This window comes from Rhipicephalus microplus, chromosome X, assembly GCF_043290135.1.
Source record: "Rhipicephalus microplus isolate Deutch F79 chromosome X, USDA_Rmic, whole genome shotgun sequence".
NCBI classification, from domain to species: domain Eukaryota; kingdom Metazoa; phylum Arthropoda; class Arachnida; order Ixodida; family Ixodidae; genus Rhipicephalus; species Rhipicephalus microplus.
In genome coordinates, this window is record NC_134710.1 from 218,578,763 (window position 1) to 218,604,698 (window position 25,936).

Below are 25,936 nucleotides of genomic sequence, written 5' to 3' on the forward strand. Positions count from 1 at the left end.
CGATTCTGTTTTTGTCATTCATTCGCAATTTGAGACGAACAGAAAGCGAACGCAAATAGCGCAACAATGCACGAAGCGAGCGCATCATCATGTAGGCGTGCTGCGGCGGGCATCAACAGAGTTACTGTATATGCTACCTTTAAAAGGTAGTATATACAGTAACTCTAGGCATCGAACAGTCCGTGCCGTGACGTCACCCAAGCCTCCCACCAGAATGCGCCACTCCAACTTCTCTGTGCTAACAATCAACCTATCTGCCTTTCCTTTATCATGACGTCCGCCGTTTTGTCGCTGTTCTACAGTTCTATACGCACCGTAATGGCACCACGTGGTTTTCGATAACGCCCTAACAGTCGTGTATTAAAAAAGAAAATTGGCATAAGCAAGGTACTCCCACCACAGATACAGCACAGACGAACTAGGACGAATAGTAGAAGGGTTGTTAGGCGGTCTAGTCGGTGTATATACATAATGAAATATTGGGAACGTGAACTCACCAGACACAAGTGAGGAGACTAACGAGCACAAACGAACGTATTGAATCTGCGCTTCTTTATCTCCTCCCTTGTGTCCCATTAGCTTGCACTCCCAATATTTAATTCGGTACTGATGTTTACAGGAATGTAAATGAACGAATAAACCAGCCCCTCCGTAGCTCAATTTTGCGCAGTACACAAGTAGGACCATTTTATGTATAATGTATTATATTCTGATCATTAGGTTTTAAATCGAATTAGAAAGGTTTCGGGCGTTACGTAGACGTGCTGAGAGAAGATACAGGCGTACCAAGTCAATTCTTGATCTTAGAGTAACAAGGCGTATGCAGAAAAAATACAGCGCCAAATAGACAAGCTTCAGAATCGAATATGGAAAAGCTTGTGCGAGTCATTAGAACTGGCGGAACGCCACCACGTTCCCGCCCCGACTCGGGCGTCGCCTACGGTAGCGGCTGCTAGGATGTCCCACGTGGGCACCCTGGTGGCTTAAACTCCTCAGGACCATATATTAAAGTTCTTGACTGACTGACTGAGTCATTAGACCCATGCAAGCCATTGTCTCATGTATGGAGAACTCTACAGGGTTTTGGCTCAGGCGCTATGCGACGTCATCCCTTCAAGGCTCTCGCACTTCGTCTAAACCACCTTGAAATTGACGTTGCAGATGACTTTTGTGAGAACATCACCAGCGGGACAGTCCTACTTTCCGATATGCTTTTATACGATATCTCTGATTCACGAGATATAAGTATAAATGCTCCAGTTTCTATGGAAGAGCTAGAAGCTGCATTGACACTGTGTAGGCGTTCTTCTTCACCAGGGCCTGATGGGATAACGTATATGGCTCCGCGCCCCTTAGGTTAAGCAGCTAGACGACAACTGCTAAATTTATTTAATCAGTCATGGGAAGTTGGCGTAGTACCTCAAGAATGGAAACGCAGCCGTCTTGTGCCACTTCAAAAAGCAGGAAAGTCCCTTCGGGTGCTGACATCACACCGTCCTGTAGTTCTTGCCAGCTGCGTTGGGAAACTCATGGAGTGCATGATTCTCACGCACCTGGAATGGCTCCTTGAATGGCACATTTACCCCAAGTCCATGGCGGGATTTCGGGGAGGCCGTTCATTGATTGACAGTGTCATCGATTTGGTGTCATCAGTAAAACAGCAGAAATTCAGGAAGCGACTAGCACTTGCGCCTTTTCTTGATGTAAAAGGTGCATATGACAACGTTTCACATCAAGCTATACTAAACGCACTACTGTTAATTGAACTGGAAGAGCGAATGTTTCGATGGACCCGAAGCTACCCGACACGAAGATCCTTTTTTTGTATATATTAAAGATGGCCCGACTTCAGACCACTACACGTGCCATGGTGTCCCGCAAGGGGGTGTTTAAAGCCCAGTTCTTTTCAATCTTGCCTTGCTTGGCCTGTCGGAAGCTCTCCCGGAAACATTCAGTGTTTCAATATACGCTGATGACATGTGTGTCTAGGCATCAGCATTGACACACCTACAAGTTCGAGCAAGGATACAGAGGGCAGTGTTGCAAGCATCTGACTATCTTCGTATGCAAGGTTTAACAATCTCAACACAAAAATGTGCACTGATGGCCTTCACGCACAAGGCGATGAAAAGATACCCTACAAGCATTAATCGCCAGCCCATCTCTTACAAGCATAGCCATCGTTTTCTAGGTGTCATTGTTGGCCACGATCTCTCCTGGAGCCCTCACGTGACTAGCTTGAAAGGGAGATTGGCATCTATTGTCCACGTCCTGAAAGTAATTGCTGCAAAAAGATGGGGTCCATCATTGTGTTCTATGCTACACTTATACCAAGCACTTTTTATTGCTGTACTGCGCTACAGTTCTCCTCTCCTTACTAAAACTTGCAAGTCCAACATTCGAGCACTTCAGAGAGTGCAAGCACAGGCATTGCGTGTTTGTCTCGGCCTACCACGAACTACCTCAACCGCTGGAACAGTTATATTGGCTCGGGATTATCCGGTTGCGACCTACGTCACAACCAACGTGCTGTGAGCACATGTTCGGCCCATGTTACGGATGGTAGTGAGGCATTTGGCATTTCTGCCAGAACAACAACCGCAGGCGTCGTTCTCTAAGGTCGTTAGCTCCCACTGCTCTTTGCTACCATCCGACGATCGGCTGTTCTCTTGACCCATCTCTACGACTACGGCTACCCTTTGGTATTTCCAGGGAAGACGGTACAGTGTTGTGTCGTCTGCATCTGTGCATAGCCTTCACCAATGCCTACTCATTTAAGAATTTAAGATAAATATTGTTGACAGCGCGCACTACAACGACTGCGCCGTCGATGTGACTATTGAACACCTCTTATGTTAATGCCCGGCATACACAAACGAGAGGCTTCGCCTGCACAGTGTTTTAAATCAACTGGACAGAAGTGATTTCACTGTCGAGAAAGTATTGAGACCATGGCACTGCCCATCCCAATTATGAAAGGCAACGAAAGCACTGTTGCGTTTTCTCTAAGACACCGGCTTGTTTCATCATTTGTGATGTGAAACTGTTATGCGTCGGCCCAGTCAGTAACTTTTTTTCCTCCTCTATAACTTTCCTTCCCCCTCTCCCCTTCCCCAGTGCAAGGTAGCCTACCGGGGCTCAGCTCTGGTTAACCTCCCTGCCTTTTTTCTTATGTTCTCTCTCTCCCTCTTGTTGAAATAACTGAAGAAATCATGTCCTATTTATCTTTGTATTATTTCCGTAAAATGGATAGTGAGTGCCAAGTAGGATAACGTCTTCATTTGCTTCTCAATTTTTTTTTACAGAAACTTAAAGGACATATATATGCCATGTCTTGTGCCTAAGGGTCCAACATTGTATATGTTCAATGCTATTGCTGTTAGCAGACTTCATGGTTTCGCCATACTCAATGAGCCCATATATGTAAGTTTGCCTTTTTTTGTCAGTCTTTGTTATAGTTCGTACGATTTGTTGTATATGCGTTAAATAAGCTGTAAAGGGATAAATAGGCCACGAAGAAAAAGGACAGTTGTCGCAAATAATAGAAGCATGGCGTTTTCAAATGTGCTCAGCAACTGTCATAATGAACTAGGCGGCGAAAGTGGTTGACGCGTGTCAAAAGCAGAAACTACTAGAGGTTTTCCAATAAGTTATCAGCAACATGCAGCTGGTAATAGACGCGAATCATTTCGCTCCGAGAAACGCTTGCTCCTTATTAGTAGGGACGCAGAAAATGATTAAAGGCATAAAATATGTCTTCTTTAGCGCTGATAGTTCGTAAGCCACAGCACGTGTGTGGGCAGACGCAAAAAAAAGAACAAAAACGGGTACTTTCAGGTCTATAGTAGTGGAAACGTAAAAATAAACTTTCTATTTAGCATAGCGTAGCAGCACCACCCGAGAGCCTGCACATCTTTTGACGTAAGCGCCAAAAGAGGACAGTGTTACTGGTGAAACGCACCCGTGACAATAGATATATATGCAATTTATTATTGAAGTTTTTGTGCAAAAATAAATATTTTAATTACTCTGCAGCACAACAGCTTGCGGCCTTTCTACATGACGTACGAGGCACCCACAGAGGCTGTCATTGGGGAGCAGATTGGTATACGTGTGGTCCTCTTTAATTACCAGAACTACTTGGTTCAAGTAAGTGCACATTTCTACATGTTATGCTTCCCAATATAAAAACAAAAGAAACCTAAAATGAATTGGAGTCAATTGGCTCTGTGAAGATAGAACTCTCTCTGCAAAACTGTTTATCACATGGAACAAAGCTTGCACAGAGTTTCAAACGATGGTACGAACTCTTTATTGTCTGAATAAGCATTGTGCGGCATCCGCCCGACGTATTCTTTCTAGCGTTCGATCAGCCTCTTGAGAGCAATGAGAAACCACCAAGACGCATGTTTGGCCTCAAATTTTCGCACAGCCGGAATTTCCCTGATGTGTACGGTTCTCCCTCCCGACTTCGCACCTTGTCCTGCATGGTGCCTATGTACCACCACTACGAAAGCCAACCAAGAAAGCGTTCTTCGTTTACCTTTGTTTTTTATTGCGGGCACAATGCATTCATATGATTCAGATGTACTTACTCTTTGCAAATATCTGTGTGCAGCGCAGTGGTTAAAACAGTCGCCTTGCGAGCGTGGGCTCCCGTGTTTAAATGCCGTCCCGCCAGGAAATTCATTTTGTTTTATTCATTTCTTTCTGGAAGTTTTCGGCCAGCGAATACGAAGAAATGCTTAAAAAAGTGAAACTTAGCACACTTGATGAGTATGCAACCATGCAAGGATGGCATTTACTGTATTTTTCCAAGTCCAATACACTCCTTTCTTTTGGGGGAGGGGGGTGGACTAGACCTCAAACTCGCATGCTCATTACATTTGGTTAATGATGTTTTAAACTGCCCCATAGCTGTATTTTTGTTTTTGGGTCATGTAAGTTAGGTGCGCGTTGGAATCGGGGGTGCGTTGGAATTGGATAAATATGGTAGTTGCGTCTGTCGCATATACGCAGCTGCGGGAGCTTGCTCTGTTGATACACCGGTGCTCACAACAAGTAGCCGTAGGGTCACTTGCTGGATTTCGTGCCGATCGACTGTGCCCTCGCGATCTCCGACGACAGAGCGGCTCTGCTGACTGGGCCGGCCCTACGCCACCTCCTGCCGTCGATCTCCGATGACAGCGCAGCTCTGGCCGACTGGACTCGCCCTATGTCCTCTCCTCAAGAGCTCTCGTCGAGTAGTGCCCCGTCCACGATGGGCTCCTACGACCATTTCCATCTTTCCTATCTTCTTTTTACTTCCATCGCTCGCTGTCCCTGCGCCTCGCTCTCTCCTTCCTCTCTCTATATATACCTTTTAATCCTATCACTTTAATCCCTTCTTACCCTCATTCCTTGTGAGCTACTGAGGTGTCACACCTGATGCAGACAGTTACGGGGCTCACTTTTCTCTTCTTTTACTTTTAAGAACAACATGAAAAAGAGTAGCTATATCAAAAAAAGACGGACCTCCAAAAAGTTGCAAAATTGTTCCCTACGTGACCGCAGTCTGCGCCATTACGTGGCGACAGAAGATATCCTTCAGAAAAACTAAAGTGCACCATGGGCTGTAGAAAATCTATCAAGTAGTTCTGGCTGTCTCCATGGCAGCATTCGTTCCATATTTTTCAGAAGTCAAGGATGTTTATTCACCCCTGCCTCCCAACCCATCCGCTAGCTTTAGCCAGTCTTAATAAAAAGAAAGCGAGATAAATATTCCAGCACTTTTTCAAAGAACACATAGACGTCCTGCTGACATCAGGGGTGATAGTACCTCCCTTAGGATTTGGCATGAACAGAAAGTTCATTTTATCTGTGGTTTAGGGGCAAACACATATTTTATAAATAATTACTCTTACCTATAATTGGATTAGAACCTAGCGCCTAGTAGGTTAGCTTCTAAAATCTATAAGTTAGAACTTCATAAAAGATATTGCGCTAGGCTTGTTTGCAATTAGGACAAAATTTTATCATTTTCTGACCCCGAACAGATAATACCAGCCAAAGGGAATGTGCTTATACGAATGCAAGGAATGGTGCATTTGGCTCTTGATTTTGCACGCATCTTGCAGAAGAAAGTATCATTTTCAGAATAAAATAAAAATCTCTTTTAAAGTGGGTGAATTTTCTATCTCATGTTACATCATGTTAAAGCCACCACTGATTGGATACTCATTAGTATTGTTCACTGTTTTAAGCTAATGGTTTTGCGATATGTGTTTGCACTTTGGAGGCTTTTATGTAATCTCACAACTTCCGTTACGTTCAACGCATTGAATCTTGCTCATTGATTGTTTTGGCACTGATAAATGTGTCTGCATTGCGTTCTCTTCTAGGCTGAACTTCGAGTGCTTGGCTCTGAAGACTACCGGTTTGTGCAAGTCGGACCTCTGGGTCGGGTAGGCTCTTACAGCCCCGTGACCACCAAGGGTGAAGTGCAGCATGTAGTTTACGTTAGTATGCCTATCTTTTTGTTTACCCTCTCACAGATGTGTCACCGTCAATATCATGTCGGGTCATATCTTTACCATCCAATGAATACTGATACCATCGAGTAATGATTCTGGTAAACTCCACGCGCGTTACGTGCTAGCGGTGACACCTGAAGACTTGTTTTTTAAGTGTGAAAATAAATAAACAAAAGAATCAGAATTTGCTGCATTTGATTATGCTAGTAAAATGGGGAATAGAAGGAGATGTAGGGATGTCAGCCAGATGCTCTTCCGGTTCGCTGCCCTATGCAGAGAGGGGGGGGGGCTATAACTCTGAATGATTTAAGCAAGGGAGAAATCTTTAAAGGCGCTCAGCTTCAAAAAATAAACGCATGACAGCCTACATGCTTACGCCGCCACACGCGAGCGCTTCAACTCGGTTCGTACTTAACGAGGCGTAAGTAATTTACATGAGTTATTGCTGCTTACGGACAGTTTTCATGGTCGGCAGGAAGCCTTGTTTATTTATCTTGCTGTTCGCAATAGGAGCAGGTTGCAGAGCAACAACTGGTGCTGATTATTTCAAGTATTTGTAGGGAGCATGTGATGCAGTGACGATTCGCTATGCATATCGTGGTCTTTCTTGTGTTCGTCATTACTTTTGGTTAAACACGCTGCGTTCAATAAGATCGATGCCAGCACCTGGAGTTCATTGCGCTCATGCAAGTGCACGTGGTTGGGTCTTGTGGCGCTGGAGCAATTAGATGTAGCATAAAAATAATGTAACCATATGAGAAATTTTGATCAGACGAAATTGTAATTTTGCAATCACATTCTAAAATAACGAGAGCGACGTAAACTCTAAGCTTAGTTATTGAATGTTATTCAACACTATGCACAATAAAGACAAACATCTGTAACTTTGAAAGAGTGGAAATTCCATGCCACTATCTTTTCGATTCTCTGCCTATAACAAATTCCAATTTTTTGTTTTGCTTATTGTTGCTTCCTGTAATATTATTCTTGGCCAAATGCTTTAATTTACCCCGAACATCATTTATTCTATTGTTCAACAGATCCAGCCTTTCAATCACATCACCATACACGTTCCGATTGTATCAGTGAAGATCGGACAGGTTGATGTGGGCATTGTGGCCAAGACACAAATAGCCCACGAAGAGGACACTATTACCATCAACTTCCTCGTAAGTACACATAACTCGGCAGTGCATGCACTCAAAGCGAGCCAGTCGCATGGACGGAACGAGGTCTGTCCATACCGAACAGCGTGCACTATCAGGACTGGTGCCAGCAGTTGACATTTCGCTCTGAGTTGCAATGCAGCAACGCTGGCACGCCATGTGCTGGCTGCTGTTTGAGGTTACCGCAGCCGTGAATGCAGACCACCTTGACGTCAAAATTGTACAAACACTGTCGTACAGTTAGGGATACACTGTTCTGAGTATAAAAATGTCGCTTCATGTGCTGTGCGTCCACGTTTTAGCCCATTTTTATTACTAAAGGTAAGTGAAGACATGCATCTATTATAATACTTGGGGGTGTTTGAGTATTCGAAAGTTTCGAGTATTCTTCAAATATTGTATTTGTGATATTCCTATTCGATTCGACAACCACATATTCGAAAATTTCGAATATTCGAACAAACTCGAATATTCTCGAATATTCGAAGTTCACTAATATTCGTTCGCATATACCATTGTGAAGAACTTACGATTTTACGCATTTACGATCAGAACCTCAGTAGATCATGCAGTGATTACTACGACTTCGGCGCGAGTGCAATTCGGCCTGCATCGAAATTCATGGGAACGTGGTGATGGCTACAAACGTACGTATGCGGAGGCACGTCATCGTGACAAACCTACCAACGATAAACATTTCAATCAATCTAAATCCCGTACTACTAGCACGGCAGTACGTGTGCCTTAGTGGTTTAGCGCTATTACGGTTCATGTAAGCGTCCGCTGCCACGCCTTCGCGCTCGGGACCGCAAGTGCGTATCGCTCGTGAAAACGAAGGCAACTCGCCGCCACCGCAGTGGCTCGACCAAAATAGTCTCGGTCCCGTGCTGAGCAAGCACGAAGAAAGAAAATATCTCTACGCAAGCGCAACTGCATGCGTACACGTTACAGGATGCGGCGCTGATGGAGTGAGCTTAGTAGGCGATGCACTGCACGCAGCTAGCTAGCGGTGCGCTCAGCTATACGTACGATGGTAACGCGTTTCAAGTATAGCCACGCCAGTTTTCGTTAATGAATCACCGTAAAAACGTACGTGACATGTCGAGTCGTCCGTGAGCTGTGCCACTACTTCAGCATGCATACTCTCTTCATAGTTCCGGAATTATTTTATGGCAGCGGATATGGTCATGCGAATGAGCTGAAGTGTTTTTCCGCGCAACGGCAAACACAGAAAAGGCTACGCACTTTCGGCAGCGTTACAATGGCGTCATCACATATAGTTCTCTATTGCTAACGGTGGCGCACGTAAAATGACGGAAGAATTAGGGAGATTTAGAATACCGTTTGCAAGTGCTGCGGGCGTTGCGGGCGTTGTGGGCGTAGCGGGCGCTATATGAGCTTTATAATGGCGTTTGCCCTGCTGCAAACCGCAACGCATGATCGCAGTAGCACCGTGGTCTCGAAACCAGTACTTGCGGGCCGCACGCGGGCCGCGATCACCGCACGCAATTTCAGATTTTCTGCGTGTGGTCCGCGAACGCCGACTCGCGTTACGACGCATGCCCAGTGGCAGCGACCGCACCGCAAGGAATCGTGGTGCGTTAAACTAAAACTCCCTATAATAATGCGTAGTTCCGCTGCGTTCCCGACAGCGCCGTTGAAAATCCGTCGTACGCCTATCTCGCTCTCGCGGCAACGTCTCCTGCAATGAACCCTCTGTTAAACCGTTGCTGCGATCTCGCTTTTTTGTCAAAGTCAGTTTACTGCCGTCGGCAGCCACTGTGCCGAAGGGGGTCATGATGCGGCAAAATAGTGCCCTTGCCGCCGGGAGTTGTGGCTTCCTTAACAAAAAGGGGTATTTGGGGCATCTTTCTATCACACACACATCAGTATTAATGTATCTCGCGCGCTTACCTCGCGTTATCGCACCGCTCCCGGTACACTTAGGTCACGATCATGCCGCTATCAGCTCCACACAGCATTCTTGATCAGAAAAGGGCGAGCGAACAGTCCTCGAGAAATGCAATGGAAGCAAGCGAGATAACGAGTATTTATGTGCGGTTTAAAAACGCCCCATGTACTCATATTTCCCTCAGTGGCTTCACCGATGAGAACAGGGGAGGAAAATAAAAATAAAACAATAAAATCAGGTGCTTTCTAACCAAAACTGATAGTGTGGGAGCCTGGATGAATTGTGACCACCTAGGCTGCTTTAATAATCGCTTAGAGTTAGGTACACAGGTGTTGACTGTTGCACAGTCAAACCAGTGGCCTCATACTCACTAGTCATCATGGCAGGAACAAAAGCTTTTTTTTTTTGTAATAAAGTGCTACCACATAAAAAATGTAAAAGATTTGTTCAACATGTGGATTAAACCCGATACATCACAGTCACAAACTCAACTATTACTATCTTATGCTTTCTGGCAAGTACGGATGGTGACATTTTTTACAGAGAAAGGTCTTATGAGATCTCAACTCGGATTATGCGTGACGCCTTAGTTGTCCGCTGCCGCCACCGATGTCCGGAACCGCTATCGCGCAAAAAAAGAAGAAAAAAAAACATAGTACTAAGGACGCAGTAGGGCTCTAACTTGGTTCCGCTGCAGGCCAGTCCGGTATTCTTCCACTGAGCGACGCCGGTACATGGAATTCGCTTGCAAACTTACCTTAGACACGCTTCATGTCGGGATAGAAATCGCATTAATATGAGTAATAGAGCGTTTTAGAACACCTAAAGAATAACCAGGTGTCACACAATGCGAATAGTGCAACGAGAGGGTCATTCATTGCTCCAACCCATTACAAAAGTTTGCTCTTGGTCACCTATTAACTGTGGCGCATAACCACTAAGCATAATTCCTCATCGTCGTCAGCCACTGCATCAACAATTCGCCTAAAATTTCTTGTAAGTGTTTATCAGATACCACGCTTCTCAGAAGAATGACGAGGGATAGCATAGTGAATGCCGGCCTACTACCCAGAAATTATTATTATTAATGCTGTAGTGGGTACCCAGCAAGTGTGCTTGCTGTAGTTACCCATAGAGTGTTTAGAAAGGGTTCTGAGAGCCCGCTCTTCTAGCTTTCGCTGTGACTGTGCTGTGGCTTCTGCGCAGGCCTGGCGTCTTTTTTAATTTTTTGGTGCAATAATTGACTATAATAGGAATTGTACTGTTTCCATCTTGAATATTTGATTGAGTAAAAGAATACTGGTGGGAAAAAATGTACCTCTTTATTATTCTATATTCGATTCGTATTTGAATCTATGTATTTGTATTCAATTAGTATTTGAAAATTTTGATATTTTCACACCCCTAAACTAATAATAATCGAAATTAGTATGTCATTATTAGGCTGAACTGCGCCCAGCTTACTCTCGACATGTTTAATGTAACATGTTCGAGCTCCGACTTCAAACTCTGAAATCAATGCAATGCCAGTAAGAGCGCTTCCCGATATTGTGGTGCATCTTTCAAGTGAAAGTAGAAGAAACAAATTACTAAGTTATTAATAGTCATATTAGTTGTTTGCATAAGAACGCTAATCTTTCATACGAATATATGCTCTTAATAACCAAAGTTGCTTCATTTCTTTTCTGATGAAATGTGGTTTGGGCACTACACGATAGCTTATGGCTAAGATATCGTCAAGAAAACATATCAAGAACGCGCAAGCAAGAGAAAAATTTGTTGGCGGAAAGAAAAACAGAGCTAGGTCAGATGCAAAAGTTCAGATAGACAGGAAAGTATTTTAGAAAGAAACTCTTGCTGGCTAGCGAGAACGACGACGAAGTGTTTGGGTATCCAAGCGCTTCTATTTTAGAAAGAAACTCTTGCTGGCTGGCGAGAACGACGACGAAGTGTTTGGGTATCCAAGCGCTTCTCTCTGTGCTCTCCGATTTTTTCGGTGAAACCTTCAGTTTTGTAGGGTGCCTCGGCTCCGCGTCTTGCGGCCATGGACGCGGGGCCTTCCAGAGGGCCGCCTGGCCAGCAGTCATCTCGGCTGACCACCGCGAGGAAGAGAGGAACTCCACTCAGTGACAGCAAAGACACAGAGATGTACTCAGCCACCTCGAAAGACGACTCATCCGACGATTTCATTCCTGCCCGGAGCAAGAGGGCGAAGAGGAAGATCGTCAACGTAGCCTCGCCCACATCTGCCAGTACAGCAACTACGAAGTCAAGGCATGAACACTGGCCACACGTCATCATCTTTGTGCCAGAAGAGTCCTCAGGAAACCTGTGACTGCTGAACAGACAAGCACTCTCCGCTTTTTTGGAACGTGTGGTACTTAATGAAATCAAGGAAATCAGAGTAAATACGCGAAAAAATATACTCGCCATAGACGTATTCCACGTGAATGCGCTTGAACCACTCAAATAAGTGGTTCAAGCTAGGCGGCATCAAAGTGCAGCCCTTTATACTAATTGACAACTCATCCATAGCTGGTGTGATTTATAACATAGACATTGCGATTCCCGATGCTGACTTGCCTACCCTCATCAAACCGGCAAATGAGGTTACTGTCATCACTCAGGTACACCGCCTTGGGAAGTCATGCTGTGAAACTGGTCTTCAAAGGCGATTGCACACCATCTTATGTCAAAGTCGGACATTTTCGACATCTTGTTTGGCATTTGGTCACGTCAAGGGCGTATGCCCGAACTCACTACGGTGCCCCGGTGCACAGAGCCCCATTCGAAAGAAAGCGTGTCAGTCCACACTTCTTAAATGCGGTAACTGTAATGGCTCACACACTGCCTCATCGAAAGACTGCCCTCGAATTCAGAAGGAGCGCGCGGTGCTTAAGCAAATGGTCACAGACAATTTGACCCACAGGGATGCTGCTGAAACAGCCTGGTGTCGGCAGCGGCGTCGGTGCCATCGTTTGACCTAAAAGACTGCGCCAGCTCGAAACGACAGCACCACCTCTACTGCTGCATCATTAAGTCAAGCCGCAACAGGACCGACAAATTCAAAGAAGTCTTCGGAGAGGACTATCTCTACAGAGCAAAGGCGTATTCTTCCAAGTCATCCCCTAACCATAGAATGTCAGCAGACCACGCCCACTCAGGGGTCTTCACGAACCGCTGATGACACACATAAGAAAGATGGCAAAGTCATAACTATGCTTAGTTCTCTCGTGGATGCGATCCGGGAGATCTTGTTGGACGTGAGGACAATGTCTGCTCAAAGCGCTCTCAAAGTACTGGACGCCTTAAGCCCAGTATTTTAATCGCTCGAGTAGAAATATGGCTGACGATCACCATCATTTCTAAGAAGTCAAGGAAGCATCCATCAGTGAGTGAAAACTGCAGTGGACTAAAACTGCATCTTTTGGGACTTTTGCCAATTAGTGTGCGTCATTATGTTCCAAGTCATCCGCATTTGTGAACCCAACGCGTGTGTGAGCTCTCCTTTCTCTAATTTTTTTCCATCTTTCAAACTCTCTCATCCCTATCCCCAATGTAGGGTAGCATACCGGTCGCTCCAGACTGGTTAACATCTCTGCCTATCCTTTCCATCCTGTTCCTTGCCTTGCTGGCTGGCAAGTTACTCAACTCATGGAAGGTGATTTTTGCTTCAAATTCAGAGTGACTTCCGTTATGTCTTTGTGTGAACCTCTAAATTTTGTTTGGCGTGCATGCTGCTCTCTCACGATGCAATTTGAGCCAATGTGCGCCTGAGTTGTGCTTTCGTAATGACGCTAAGAATCGGAATGTGTGCGTCGTTTTTTTACGCAGCCCGACGGCGTTCCACTGCGGATGCACACCTCCTTGCTGATGGACCTGAGAGCACAGGCGTACAACATCAAGTTCCTCGATCTCAATGTTACTGAGGACCCTATCATCCCTTTTGAAAGCCAGTATAGGCGCTACCTCTTCGGGTCACCGGCCGCACATGTATCAGTCATAGGTACGGCTCCGGTGAATATACCAGGTGTTACTACTAATATGTGAAATACTATTTTTAATCAGGGTGATTTTCCCACAAACAAAAAAAATAAAACTTTCTTCAGAAGGAAACTGGCAAATGCCGTGGACGACCACAAAAGATAAGATCATGTGAATTAGGGCTTGGTTGACTTCGGCGGAAAATTTTCCAGCTAAGGACTTTATGGCACATATTGCGATTGACGCATTGGGGCCGGGAAGCTTGAGCAAAAATAAAAGCAATTGCCGTCACATCATGCGTAAATAACAGCACGCAACGTCATTTATACCGCAAGAAAGTTCGCGCGAATGCCTGGTACAAGACGAAGGGGCCTCTTGCATCTTCGTTTAAATGAAGTCCACACAGTTGATATTGCTCCTTTCTATTGAACATCGTTGCACCTTGGCCGCAATGCGCTAAGTAATATCGTGCAGCCGTGTTACATGCAATTAATGTTCTCGATGTGTATTTTGATATGACTTCTTCTTTCTTGAATTTCTTGCGTGCATAAGAATAACGATGATGTCGCAATTTTCTGCACATTTAGGCTATCTAATGTACTGTGACTCATTTATATCACACTTTGCGCGGGTGCCAGGTCAAAGTTGAAATTCCCTCGATCATTCTATCCAGTATAGCCGTGACCACTTTGCTGTGGCGTAGGCTTGCACACAAAGAGGATGAAAATTGCGACACTTGTACATTAATTCATGAGCTGTTTATTGCAGCTGAACAAGCGAGGAAAAAAACGATCATAACACCGTCTTGTTTGTTTGTTTTGTGTTCAGCATCTAGAAAAAATATTCCTGATCAAGACCTTATTGCTTCCTCTGCAGGAGACATTGTTGGAACACCCCTAGACGGAGACGTGGAACCAGAAGAATTCGGATTCTCAGTCGCCACAAAATCGGGCGAGCATGCCATGTTCAGTTTCGCATATCAAGTTATTCGACTGACTTATTTGCGTCTCACTGACCAGCTGACCCGTGACATCGCAAAGCCTATCTTCGAGAAACTGAACAAAGGTATGAACACTCATAGCACAGTTTCATGCCAAGCATGCACCGTTTCTTGAGTTTAATGTAGAAGCAAGGCTGCAAGCGTTTACTTACAAAAGGTGAGCCTGCGCGCTTGGTTTCGTATAGGCTGCCCACGCATTGAGTTCCGGCTGTTGACTCACCTATGACTGTTCGCCTTTTGTACGCTACCCATCCACTCCCCTAATTTAGTTGGTCTGATTATCTCGGGAGACGAGTCGAGGCGAGGGGCGTTTGCTCACCTTCGCACGCGCTCTTTTTCTTGCAAGTTTATGAGAGAAAGTGTTTGCGGTCGTCGAGAGAGATCTGAGCATGCTGATCCGCTCTTGCGGGACACCATACTTGTTGGTTTCAAAACGAGGGGCACGATTATGCAATACACAGACAAGGCTGGATATATTGAATTCGAATGGGACCGTGAAACTGTTCGAAACTCGACATGCGGAGTATTTATCCTTGAAGCTTTTCGAAAAAATCCGCCTGTCTCGAACACTCTTTTGAGATTGTAATAGGCAGAAATTTGCCAATTAGTTTGTCCAAGGCCACACAAACGCTCATGTAGATTCGGGAGGCATTTTGCATTCTGGCCCAGCACGACGGCTATAGTTTTGCAGATAACGAACGCCGCGACTAGTTTGCCTCACTGCTTGACTAGTTCTGTCTAACAATAATAATCTTCACTGCATTGCACTTCTGTTTTAAGGCAGAGTTTATAAAAGGATTTTAAGGAATGTGGTTAAAGCACATCTGTCAGAGAGCGAGAGTGAGAGCGTTCTTGCTCAAGCCATCCATTTACAGACACGAACCTTGCTTTTTCCCCATCTAGCCCTTCACGTACCTGTTTCGCATCTGCATCTGACAGTGCTATTTCTTCAGCATCAATACTTTAAATAATTGCTGGGGTTTTAGATTCCAAGCCCACAATACATTTCTGAGACACGCCGTAGTGGAGGACTCTGTGTTATTTTCTAGCAGCTGGGAATTTTCAATGCACACTGGAATATGTGTACACGGGTGTTGTTTACTTCTGGCCCAACGAAATGCGGTTGCCAGGGCCGAGAGTCGAACCCACGACCTCGAGTTTGGTATCAATATTTCTAATGATGCATGGGATAATAACAATCCTGTCAGGAGAAGTGTACCTGAAGGGGCTAACCACAGCGAAGCACCGTGGCAAAAGTGAACAGGATATTAAAGGGCATGTTATACCTGTACTTGCTTAATCCGGATTCATTCTGTACGAACAAAAAAAATACGAAAGTTACTTTGGCCACTTGTCTAATATTTCGCTATCTCTTCCAGTGGAGTCACCTTTCGGTAGAAGCTGATCTGTTTTTAAATGGCCTTAATGTATTTTGTATCGTCATCGGGGCAACTACTAGATAACTTTGACAGTAATAGTTAGCGAACACCACGGGAAGAGATTTGATAATACTGTTTAGCAAAAATACCACCTGGAGGAAGCAGTTGTCCATTTTTTAAGTTCTTGCCATTTCGATGCCTCACAGTGTTACCTGTGGAAGATTGAAATCAAATATTACACTGGCATTTGTTCTTCTTTTTCACTGCCAGCCTACGTTTATCAGAGTTCCTACTTCAAGAACGGTGCATTCACCATGTTCAAGAAGGAGCCCAGTGTTTGGTAAGTCGATGCCTTTGTGAATTGTATATGCTGTGCCATATGTTGGAGCTAACTGCAGTTTACTTGCCTTATCTGATTTGCGCAATGCGGATACATGGTTGGGGTTATGACCGCACGCGCGACGTCAGTCCCATGAGGTGAACACTCTCATTGGTTCACGCTAATATAATGCCAACTCCTGGAGAGCCACCATTTGAGGTGGCAGTGTACTCTGATGTCTTACTCGTCAGAAACACACAATGACAGCAGTCAAACGCTTTTGAGTTGTATCACATGCATGTTCTTCAGCCACCAAAGTGGCGGGCGCGCTCTCCATAATCAATTTTTCATAATCCGTGAACTGTCTGTAGAAATTAAGGTGCAAACAGAACTTTCAAACACGTATATTGATTCAGTCATTGCGATAATATAGATACTTCAAAATAATAGAACTCTGCACCGGTTAGTTCTATCATGATATCCTGCTTGCTAAACCTCGGGTAGTGAAATACTTTTCAAAACGGCGAGTACATGAAGACAAGGACAGTGTACAAACGACACACACAGCGCTACTTCCGACTGATTTATTGCAACAAAAACACACCATCTATGCAGTTGTTCTCTCATCTCGTGGTGCATGTGAACAAAGCCACGAAGCGTAAAAAAATCTCTGACTCTGTGCAGAAGTTGCTGACAGGGGCTATCAATGCGCTCTCAACAGCAAAATCGACTGAGTGGAAGGGGGACATGAACACGTCTTGACAAAAGTGATCAAAAATGAGTGTGATTGAAAAAGTGGGTGTATGCAGATTTACAAGAAAAACAGCCTTTAAATGTCTAAAAGGTGTATAAAAAGAGCATTTAAAAGACTGAAACTTGTAAGGTAACGACAATACTAAAACTTATCATCTCTGCAAAATGCAAATTCTTTCGACAAAAGTAACACAGAGGGCATTATGGCGTCACGGGGTCCACACTGTTTGATGGATGTTGCCTGATAAATGTATCATGCAATTTGTTCTCAGTATTTTCTTATGACAACAGCCTGTTTAAGACAGGGAGAACAACCAAAAGTTGAACAGTGCAAGGCCATATTGCCGCCCGACTTTTACGTTCGCAAGTTCATGCCAAAAAGCAACAGTTTTAAGTTGTTGGCATGTGCCGGAAAAAGCTATATTGGTGGGAAACCTCGGCATTTAAATCGAAGCATTGTAATTAAAGCAAGTGCATAATGCGAGGGTGTAGATAGCTTGTGGTTATGATGGACTGCTCCTGTAAGTTGCTATTTAAGCCTGTCATATCATTAGCATGGCCTCGTGTTCGTTTTTACCATTCCTTCTGCATACATTGGCAGCGAAAACATTGTTTCTTCACTTAAATGGATTGCTCATAATCTTGTGGGTTAAATGATACATGTGCTGCTACAATTTTGCCTGGCGAGTCACCAAAGGAGTCTCCTCTGATGTTCATGCACACATAGGCTGACAGCCTTCAGCTTGCGGATGTACATGCTGGCAGTTTTTCCTGACTGGGAGCACGACATCTACATAGACCCGCGGCTCATCACACAAGGGGTCCACTTCTTGCTCAAGCACCAGGATACAAACGGCGCTTTCTACGAAACCACACGGTACCCGTGGAACCGCAGGATGAGGTCAGAGGTACACGGCCTTCACATACCATCACGTAGTCTGACTTCGTTCGTACATTTTTGTTTCTTTTCTCTTTCTTATTCTTTGTGCAGGTGCGAGAGAGTCAGATATATAAAAACAGCTATGAAACATCCCCTAAAAACAATCATGTTATAACAACCATCCTAGAGAGCGAAGAAAGTAGTTTTCAATAGCACTTGCGTATAGGGGTTCGTGTCGGCTAATTTAGTGTCCACATCGACCGATCAATGTCCTTTTTTTGTTTCTTCTAATAATACGCGTCCTACGGCGTGGGAGCACATGCACTTGGGTTGCGTCTGGCTGAATAAGTTGAACTACAGAAAGCTTTGACGCAGGCACTCGTATGTCGTCAATAACGCAGCATCACTTTCGCTAAATCCCAACTGGGGTGTGTCGTAACACCTACAAAACACCACCAGTTTTCACATACTAATGTTTACATAACTGGCCAAGTTATTTAGATTTTCTATTTTGTTGACCGTAACAACAGTTGCCGAGACTTTCATGGAGATTCTCCAGTTCTACTTGAATGCTGCCAGCTGAGGAAAAACAACACCGTGTATTTCTTTCTCCTCGCAGGCGCACAATAAAGACAAGAACATCACTTTGACTGCACAAGTTGTTCTCACTCTCTCAAAGATCTCCGATCTCACTGGGGTAAGTACAGACGCCTGGATCTATTAAAATTTAGCAGCAAAAAATTTGTTCAATCTAAGCACTGTATGATGGTATTAACTAAACAAGAAAAATATTGTAGCCACTTCCCAATAGGACAAAATTTAACAAGCTCTTGACTTTTTGTCTAAATTTGACATTTGTTTGACAGAGTAATATGTCTCTGCGAGTAATATATGTATACGTATAGTCTTGCCTGTTTGAAGGAGCATGCTCACTTTCTTGATAAACAATTTTAATGCCTAAACTTAAACAATTTCATGCATCTGTCTGGCTGAGCAAAAGAATTCTAGATAACGAGATGATTTCAACCACAGTTTTTACATAAACCCGACATTTCGGGACTCGTTCAGTGCTTTCATCAGGGGGTGCTTTTGTCGGTTTTGGTGGGGATGACATGTTTTTCTTCTTTATTTTACTAAACAACGTATGTGGGGACAAACTACACATGCACTTCCGGTATGAATGAAGTCGAAACGTTGCACCTACTTCTGTTGAAGCGCTTGCGACATCTTCATTCCGCAGCGTTGTTGGCTCGTACTTCCAGCTGCTCATCATATTTCTAGAGCCATTCATTCACTGCGGTATTGTTGTATACGCTAGGTGCGATGAAAGGCATCTAAATACGCAGTGTTCTCGCATGTAACTATATACATCAGGCGTCATCTTACACAGCAATTCTGGTGATTTGCCAACCTCAGCGTTGCTATCACGTCTCATAATACTGGCCAGGGGCATAAGCCAAGGTGGGTGAAAAGAGAAAGGGGAGGTCAAAACCTCCAATCAACATTTTTCGATTTCGTTCGTGTATATGTACACACATCTACAAACGCACACATGGTAACATCCCCCCTCCCCCCAAAAAACTTTGGCTACGCCCCCAACGCTGGCAGTTGGTAAATAGGGCTGTTTGTGCAATAATCAGCGCTACGACGAGCGAACTGAATTCAACGTTATATGCAGTCAGCATCACTGAAATTGTTGCTTTGTCTGAATTCTACTGATAATTTGAGCAAACGATTACACTACGCTGGTTTCAAATAAAGCCACATGTCTCGTAATGTGCAGGGCACTCGTGAGCGGGCCAACACAGCCAAGCGTGACGCTGTGCGCTATCTGGAGACACAACTGGCTCAAGTGAAAGACCCATATACCGTAGCCTTGACGACGTATGCACTCTTCGAGGCTGGTTCTAGTGAAGCGCAGTTCGGCTACAATCTCCTCCACTCCTTGAAGAGAGACGCCGGTATGTTTTGTCTGCATCTCAGTATTCTGAAGTGCTTACAACTGAATGAAAATGTTTAATGGTGGTTGTTGATTTAGCGGCAATTATATTATGCATACTAGCCGTATTGGCTTATGTTATATTCATTAAATCACGTTCCAAATTTCAGAATACTTTATTTCAAATCAAACAAAGGAATAAGTATGTCGTAAGAATATACAGAAGGAGGTCCCGTAGTCACAGACAGAAATAGGACCTCCTGTAAATAATAGCATGGTGAATATTACCCTCAAAATGGCAATGACATAAGCTCATATGATACAAGACAAAAATCTGGAAAAAGCACTAAAAAAGCAATGAAAAAGTAAAAGAATGTGTCTAAGCCAATAAGTGAAAAAAGGAGAGGGCGTAAAACATATTTGAAAACTAAAGTAAAAGTGCAGTGCACAAGGTAACAAAATGCATAAATTAAACAAGATACAATATATGCATAAAACGATAAAATCGATCGTAGAAATAGGATACAAAGATGCGGGAAACTATAAATTTACAAGAACTATTGGGGGAGAAAAAAAACTACAGCAGACAAAAGCCGGAGTTATATGAATCAAACAAAAAGTCACAGCTTTGCCGCAAAGATGAAGCAATGAACGCGGTAGCAACAACTTGAATAGTGGTCAAGCAGATCGAAACATTCCCTTCGTTTCTCACGCACAAATGACGAATGGAACGTACTGACAGGTACATATGAAAGTGAATAGGCATCCCAGTTTTTACTTTGCTGTGTCTGAAAAGCGTGCCCTTTTCGCAAACGCAGACTTTGTTACGAGTGCAGTGACCTTTGTGCACTCGGTAACTACAGCAGAATCATTCCGGTAAAAGCCTAAGGTGTACGATTGTCACCATCGCGAGATAAGTGAGCGCAGGCGTGAGCGTCGCCTCGTTGCGTGGCTAATTTCGAATGGAAGATGAGAGCGTGTGCCACCGCGTCGTGATGATCTGGCGACGCACGCTCGTTGTGCCATCTCGCTGGTAATGCTGAAAACAGAATAGTTCCCCCCGAGATGCCCATCGCCAGCAGTAAGTGTTCATATATATATATCTTGCTGTTTATATGTTGAAGGAGGTGCTCCTTCGTGGCTTAGTGGGTAACGCCTCGCGCTCGTAATTCGGAGGTCGGGCGTTCGATTCCATGCACCGGAGTCTGTTTCTGTTTTTTTTCTTGTGTTTTGATATATATAGATACGTATACCTATACGGTGAATGACGGTAGTGCCCACGCTTAAAGATGTCTTCGGTATTATGGATGCAGGAATGCTATTCTGTTATGCCCTATAAAAATTTTGATTATATTTATTGAGATTAAACACATTTAAAATTTTATGGGAATGCAATAACTGACTGGCGACGGAGATCCCGGAGGAGGTCCCGTAGTCCCGTAAACACAATGAAGTCAAACGTTGTTAGATGAATGGCTTGGTTTTAAATTACTTGCAGGGACGTAAGGTGGCTATTGTATGAGTTGCCCCATGATTCAATGTTGTAGTTAAGATGAGAATGAACGGAAGCATTACAAGGTAATATGAGAGTAGGGAAGGAGACGCATGTACACCGTAGGCCATTTTCTTTCTTACGTTAGAAACGTGTGGATAAAACTTAAGGTGGCAATCAAGTTCCACGCTGAAAAATTTACAATGGTTAGCTGGAGAGATAATGCGATTATTGATGGAAATGTTTTCAGTAGGAGTGAACGAATGCATATGTGAGAATAAAATGACAAATTTGGTCTTAATACCATTATCTGTAGCTTGTTATTTTCACATCACATACATATTCTCAAAAGTTCATCATTTACCTTATTTTTTAGCGCAGATATGCAGCGAGAGACCCGTACACTGTCCATTCATTAATTCATTTATTCAGTCATTCATTCAATCATTCATTCATTCATTTATGCCTCCAAGACCCACGATTCACCGCTATAGCCTAGCGGCCTGCTGAGTTCAATCCCGGCTATCATGGCCGCTTTTCGTATATACTAAATGAAGGAAAAAATACTTTCTTGAACACTACTTTATATGCACGATAACGACCTGAAATCATCGATCTTTCTGCGCAGTCTACCATTAAAGAAGTTCTTTTAATCAGATCGTGGTATTCGCATAAATAGATATATTAAGGCCAGGAGAAGGGGGGGGGGGGGGGGGTTGGTCTTGTCGAGCAAATCATTCTTGTGCGCATTATCTCGGCAAAGCTGAACACTACGTTTTGAAATTATGGTCCGAAGGCAATGATCCCTACCTCGAAGAAGAACGAAAAAAAAAATTTTATAGAGGGCTATTAGATCGGCAGATATTGTGTAACAAAAAAAAAGAAGAACAAAAAAAATGACGACAGAAATTTGGACGTGACGTCAGATACAGTAGGGTGAGTGTGGTCTTCTTGGAGAGAAAACTGGTGCAACTAGTGTGATTTCGTAACAAACACAAGGTTATTTTGGATGAAATAGACAGCCGTAGGGTGTATTATGTGAGCGATGTGGTTGAAGCATCCAAAAGAGCCAAGCTACGTTTTATGATACAGTGAACAAGTTTTTTATTACGTCCTAATTAACCTAGCATGTCACTGAGATTGTCAGTAACATAGTCAACATGCAAGCAAGATCTCCAATAAGGTGGATGCCAAGATAATTGGGTAAGACGTACCAGGTTCGAGTGTGATCTCATCGAAATAATGCGTGCTGCTATTACTAGTAAGATTCCGATTAGTTGTCTGCGTGCATTTCCACTTTACATTAGTCTGGTGAGCGATCTTTTTACACAATTCAAACGAAGTATCAAGGTTTTCCTGAAGCTTCTGAAAATCTGACGGGTTGATTTTTTATAAGTAACACACTGTAACGCCATTGTCAGCAAATTATAGTCGGTACATTAAGTGGGGGTGAGCGTTGATGTAATTGAGGAATAGCGAAAAACTTGAAACAGATCTTTCTGGGATGCTGAATGAATCTGGGGAGGTAGTACACGAAGAGTTTGCAACATTTCCCAAGTGGATGCGGGTATGAAGAAAGGTTTTAATCGGGCAGGCGAAGTCTTCGCACAACTGAAACTTCTATGTCTTTAATCTCGAATCCAAATTGTTTGTTTCGTCTAAGCGAATTGACAGAACACACTATGTATCTGAAGAAATAAATATGCCTGGAACACAGGGTGTTGCAGTATAGCCAACGTTTTCACAAGTGTTCTTGCCTTCTTCAAGACAGCAATTGCCTTCACTTCCTGCTACTTTTGCACCTGGCACTGTACATAACTCCTCATGGTGAAGCGTCGAGCAAATGAAATGTTCCATTGCACTGGTTGCGAATGTTGATAAAAATACAGTGGTAACACACTGAAACTTTGCGCACTGACTGCTGTGTCATATTATCTGCACTTTGGTTACAGAGGGAGCCATCTACTGGAGCAGCGTGCCCATTCCACCGCCCGTGATCGTGATCCAGAGCCAGCGGCCGTACCTGATTCCCCGGATGCCGCACCCGGAGGACTCGTCTGCCGTAGAGGCCACGGCGTACGCTTTGCAATCCTACCTCAAGCAGGGTGGCGTTTTCCAGGATCAGATTGTCCGCTGGCTGAACCAGATGCGTTCCACCGACTACGGCTTTATCGGCACACAGGTAAGCAGTTGGTTTTCGCCGTTAATTGCACCCGTCAGTCTTGTCAGGTAGTCATTTTAAGGTACCCTGGTGTCACCACACTTGGTTGAGTCTCCACATTTAGTGTGGTGACTCAACAGTTATGGACTTATGCCGCTAATCACGAAGTCGGATGTCTTCCTTTTTTTCTCGGCGTTCACGTTGCTGTCAGAAAACATAGTGGAAATGGTCTTGATTTCTGCGTCGGTTAAAACTTTGGTGGCCGTAAGTGAAGATAGCACTTCTTTTCAACATTTATAACACTTGAAAGTATTGTTTTCAGCCGCTTAATTCCAATGTTAAAAAAATTTACTCGTTCACAATAAATGTGCGCACCTTCATTGAGAGGATACTGTTGCACTAGAAGAGCTAAAAAGTTCGCCTGTGAGAGCACTCGTAATAAGTGAACTGTACCTTTACACCAGTCTGCATGGTGTTGCTCTTAAAAGCGACCATTCCTCTCGTTCTACTTGCTGTCCGCCACAGAGGTACAACGGTTAATGTACAATGGCTGCAAACCCAAAGGCGGCTCGATTCCGGCCGCGGCAGGCACATTTACAAGGAAACGCATAATCACACAGTACCCGAGTGAAGGTTTGTACTGTGCGATGTGGGTACCCGTTAAATGACACCATATATGGTTAAGCTTTCGTAAGCCTTCCACTACGATGTGCCCCACGATCAGGTTGGTGTTTTTGGTGTGTAAAACCTGTGAGAATTGAGGCTAGCCCGCCGCCTTCGCGCTTGCTTTGCCGCCTCTTTCTGCGTGCTCATGTCCAACATGACTCCCCTCCTCCGTGGTCTGCCGTGCTGGGGGAGCGGGGAGTGACGTTTAACCCCTCTCACCCGGTAGTGGGTGTCGACTGTGGCGTCGTGTGCGAAGTCTCTCGGGACATTTCACGCGCGCACATCAGGACTCGAGAGTGAGAGAGAACCTTTGCAGGACAGCTTACGGTGGACACGCATTTTTTTCCATCCATTGGCTCCTACTGTCTGGAACTCGTCAGACTTCGCGAACGGCGCTACGCGCCTGCGGCGAATGCTCACCTTTTGTTGCCCGTTGCGAACGCTTGGCTGAAGAGCAGTGCGGTCTCCTAGTGCGTGGTTAAACTACGCCGAGCCATACCTCTCCGAAGCCAACGGGAACGCATTTTTCCCTTGCTCGAGCGACCGGGCCCTTTGTTCCGGTGTCACCGTGAATCCCTTTTGCCCACGAAGACGTGCTCGCGGCACCACTGTGTGGTACTTCTCGCCCGGGGCGTAGATAAGCCCATTTGTTTTCCTGCCGCCCCTGTAGCAACAGGCTCTGTACTGGGTTTTGGTGCTGCCGCATACAATAAAGTGCTGAGACCTTGAGCAGTACCATGTTCTTGCCACGGCGATGGTTAACGCATGCCCTCGGGCTCCCTAAGACCGAACCCACGCTAGTGGCCGTAATCCTTCGAGATACGTGTACACTACAAACCTCACGTATTACCATGTTATTGTGCCCTCGCACCACAGGGTGCTTATAATTTACATTTGAATGCAAATAAGATACATGACTTCTTCTGTTTTTTTTTTCATTTCAATATTTTATTTTTATTTCACGTGTTTCAGGACACACTTGCAGCTCTGGAGGCCCTGACGCAGTATTCATTCCGAACGCATGTCCGAGGCATCACTGAGATGAAAGTAACTGTGGAATCTTCATCGAATCCTGGCTATCCCAGCACGTTGCGGATATCCAAAGATGACTTGGCACGCAGAAAAGTATTCGATGTGAGTATGGTGATCTTTCTTTAAAAAATACTTGGGCATCTTTTCACAAGGAGCCCCTTGGCTGTAAAACCGGAACAAAAGAGTGCAGTACATATATACTATGGTTATTCATTCAAGGCTAGCGTACCTTTTGCTTATTCTTAAATTCGTATCATGTAAAGGTCACATTTCGCATAATAAACACAATTATGTGAATACTCACGTGCCGATAAGGCCAATCCTGTGTGGGTAAACATGTGAATCTGCATGATAAGCACTGCGCATAACTCCACTCTACAGAATCAGCAATGCGCTCACCTTTCAAAGAAAAGCAAGCAACGACGGACAGTTGGATTGCACGGATTGTTTCACTGGGGCAGGCGGGTGGCTTAAGTTATCATAGTGACGAATTTCGCTGTTTTTGTGTTGCAGTCCTTATGATAAGTTATCTCTATTCAGATTGTGTGAACTTGCAACTGAGAGAGAAAGGCTCTTCATTTGGAGAACAAACATTTTTGCCGGCGTCGATATACCACTGGTATGCTACTCTGTATAAGGATGGAGAAGGGGAATAAAAGACTTCAGAAGAGAGGGAAGAAAATAATGGTAAAAAGAACAAACAAATATGAAATGAGCAAGTGAACCTGATAAAAGTTTTTA

At 44.3% G+C, this 25,936-nt stretch overlaps 1 protein-coding gene across 1 annotated transcript in view; it reads left to right on the plus strand.

Annotated features, from left to right (window-relative positions):
* The window catches only part of LOC119187481 (CD109 antigen), a 173,229-nt gene that overhangs the window by 137,188 nt on the left and 10,105 nt on the right, over positions 1 to 25,936 (plus strand). The window contains exons 17-28 of the mRNA XM_037435599.2: positions 3,306 to 3,423; positions 4,036 to 4,149; positions 6,381 to 6,497; positions 7,553 to 7,681; positions 13,425 to 13,596; positions 14,451 to 14,639; positions 16,224 to 16,293; positions 17,753 to 17,933; positions 18,525 to 18,602; positions 19,689 to 19,866; positions 23,289 to 23,518; positions 25,136 to 25,297. Of these exons, the coding sequence (XP_037291496.2) occupies positions 3,306 to 3,423; positions 4,036 to 4,149; positions 6,381 to 6,497; positions 7,553 to 7,681; positions 13,425 to 13,596; positions 14,451 to 14,639; positions 16,224 to 16,293; positions 17,753 to 17,933; positions 18,525 to 18,602; positions 19,689 to 19,866; positions 23,289 to 23,518; positions 25,136 to 25,297 (1,738 nt within the window). The remainder of the gene's footprint in view (positions 1 to 3,305; positions 3,424 to 4,035; positions 4,150 to 6,380; positions 6,498 to 7,552; positions 7,682 to 13,424; positions 13,597 to 14,450; positions 14,640 to 16,223; positions 16,294 to 17,752; positions 17,934 to 18,524; positions 18,603 to 19,688; positions 19,867 to 23,288; positions 23,519 to 25,135; positions 25,298 to 25,936) is intronic.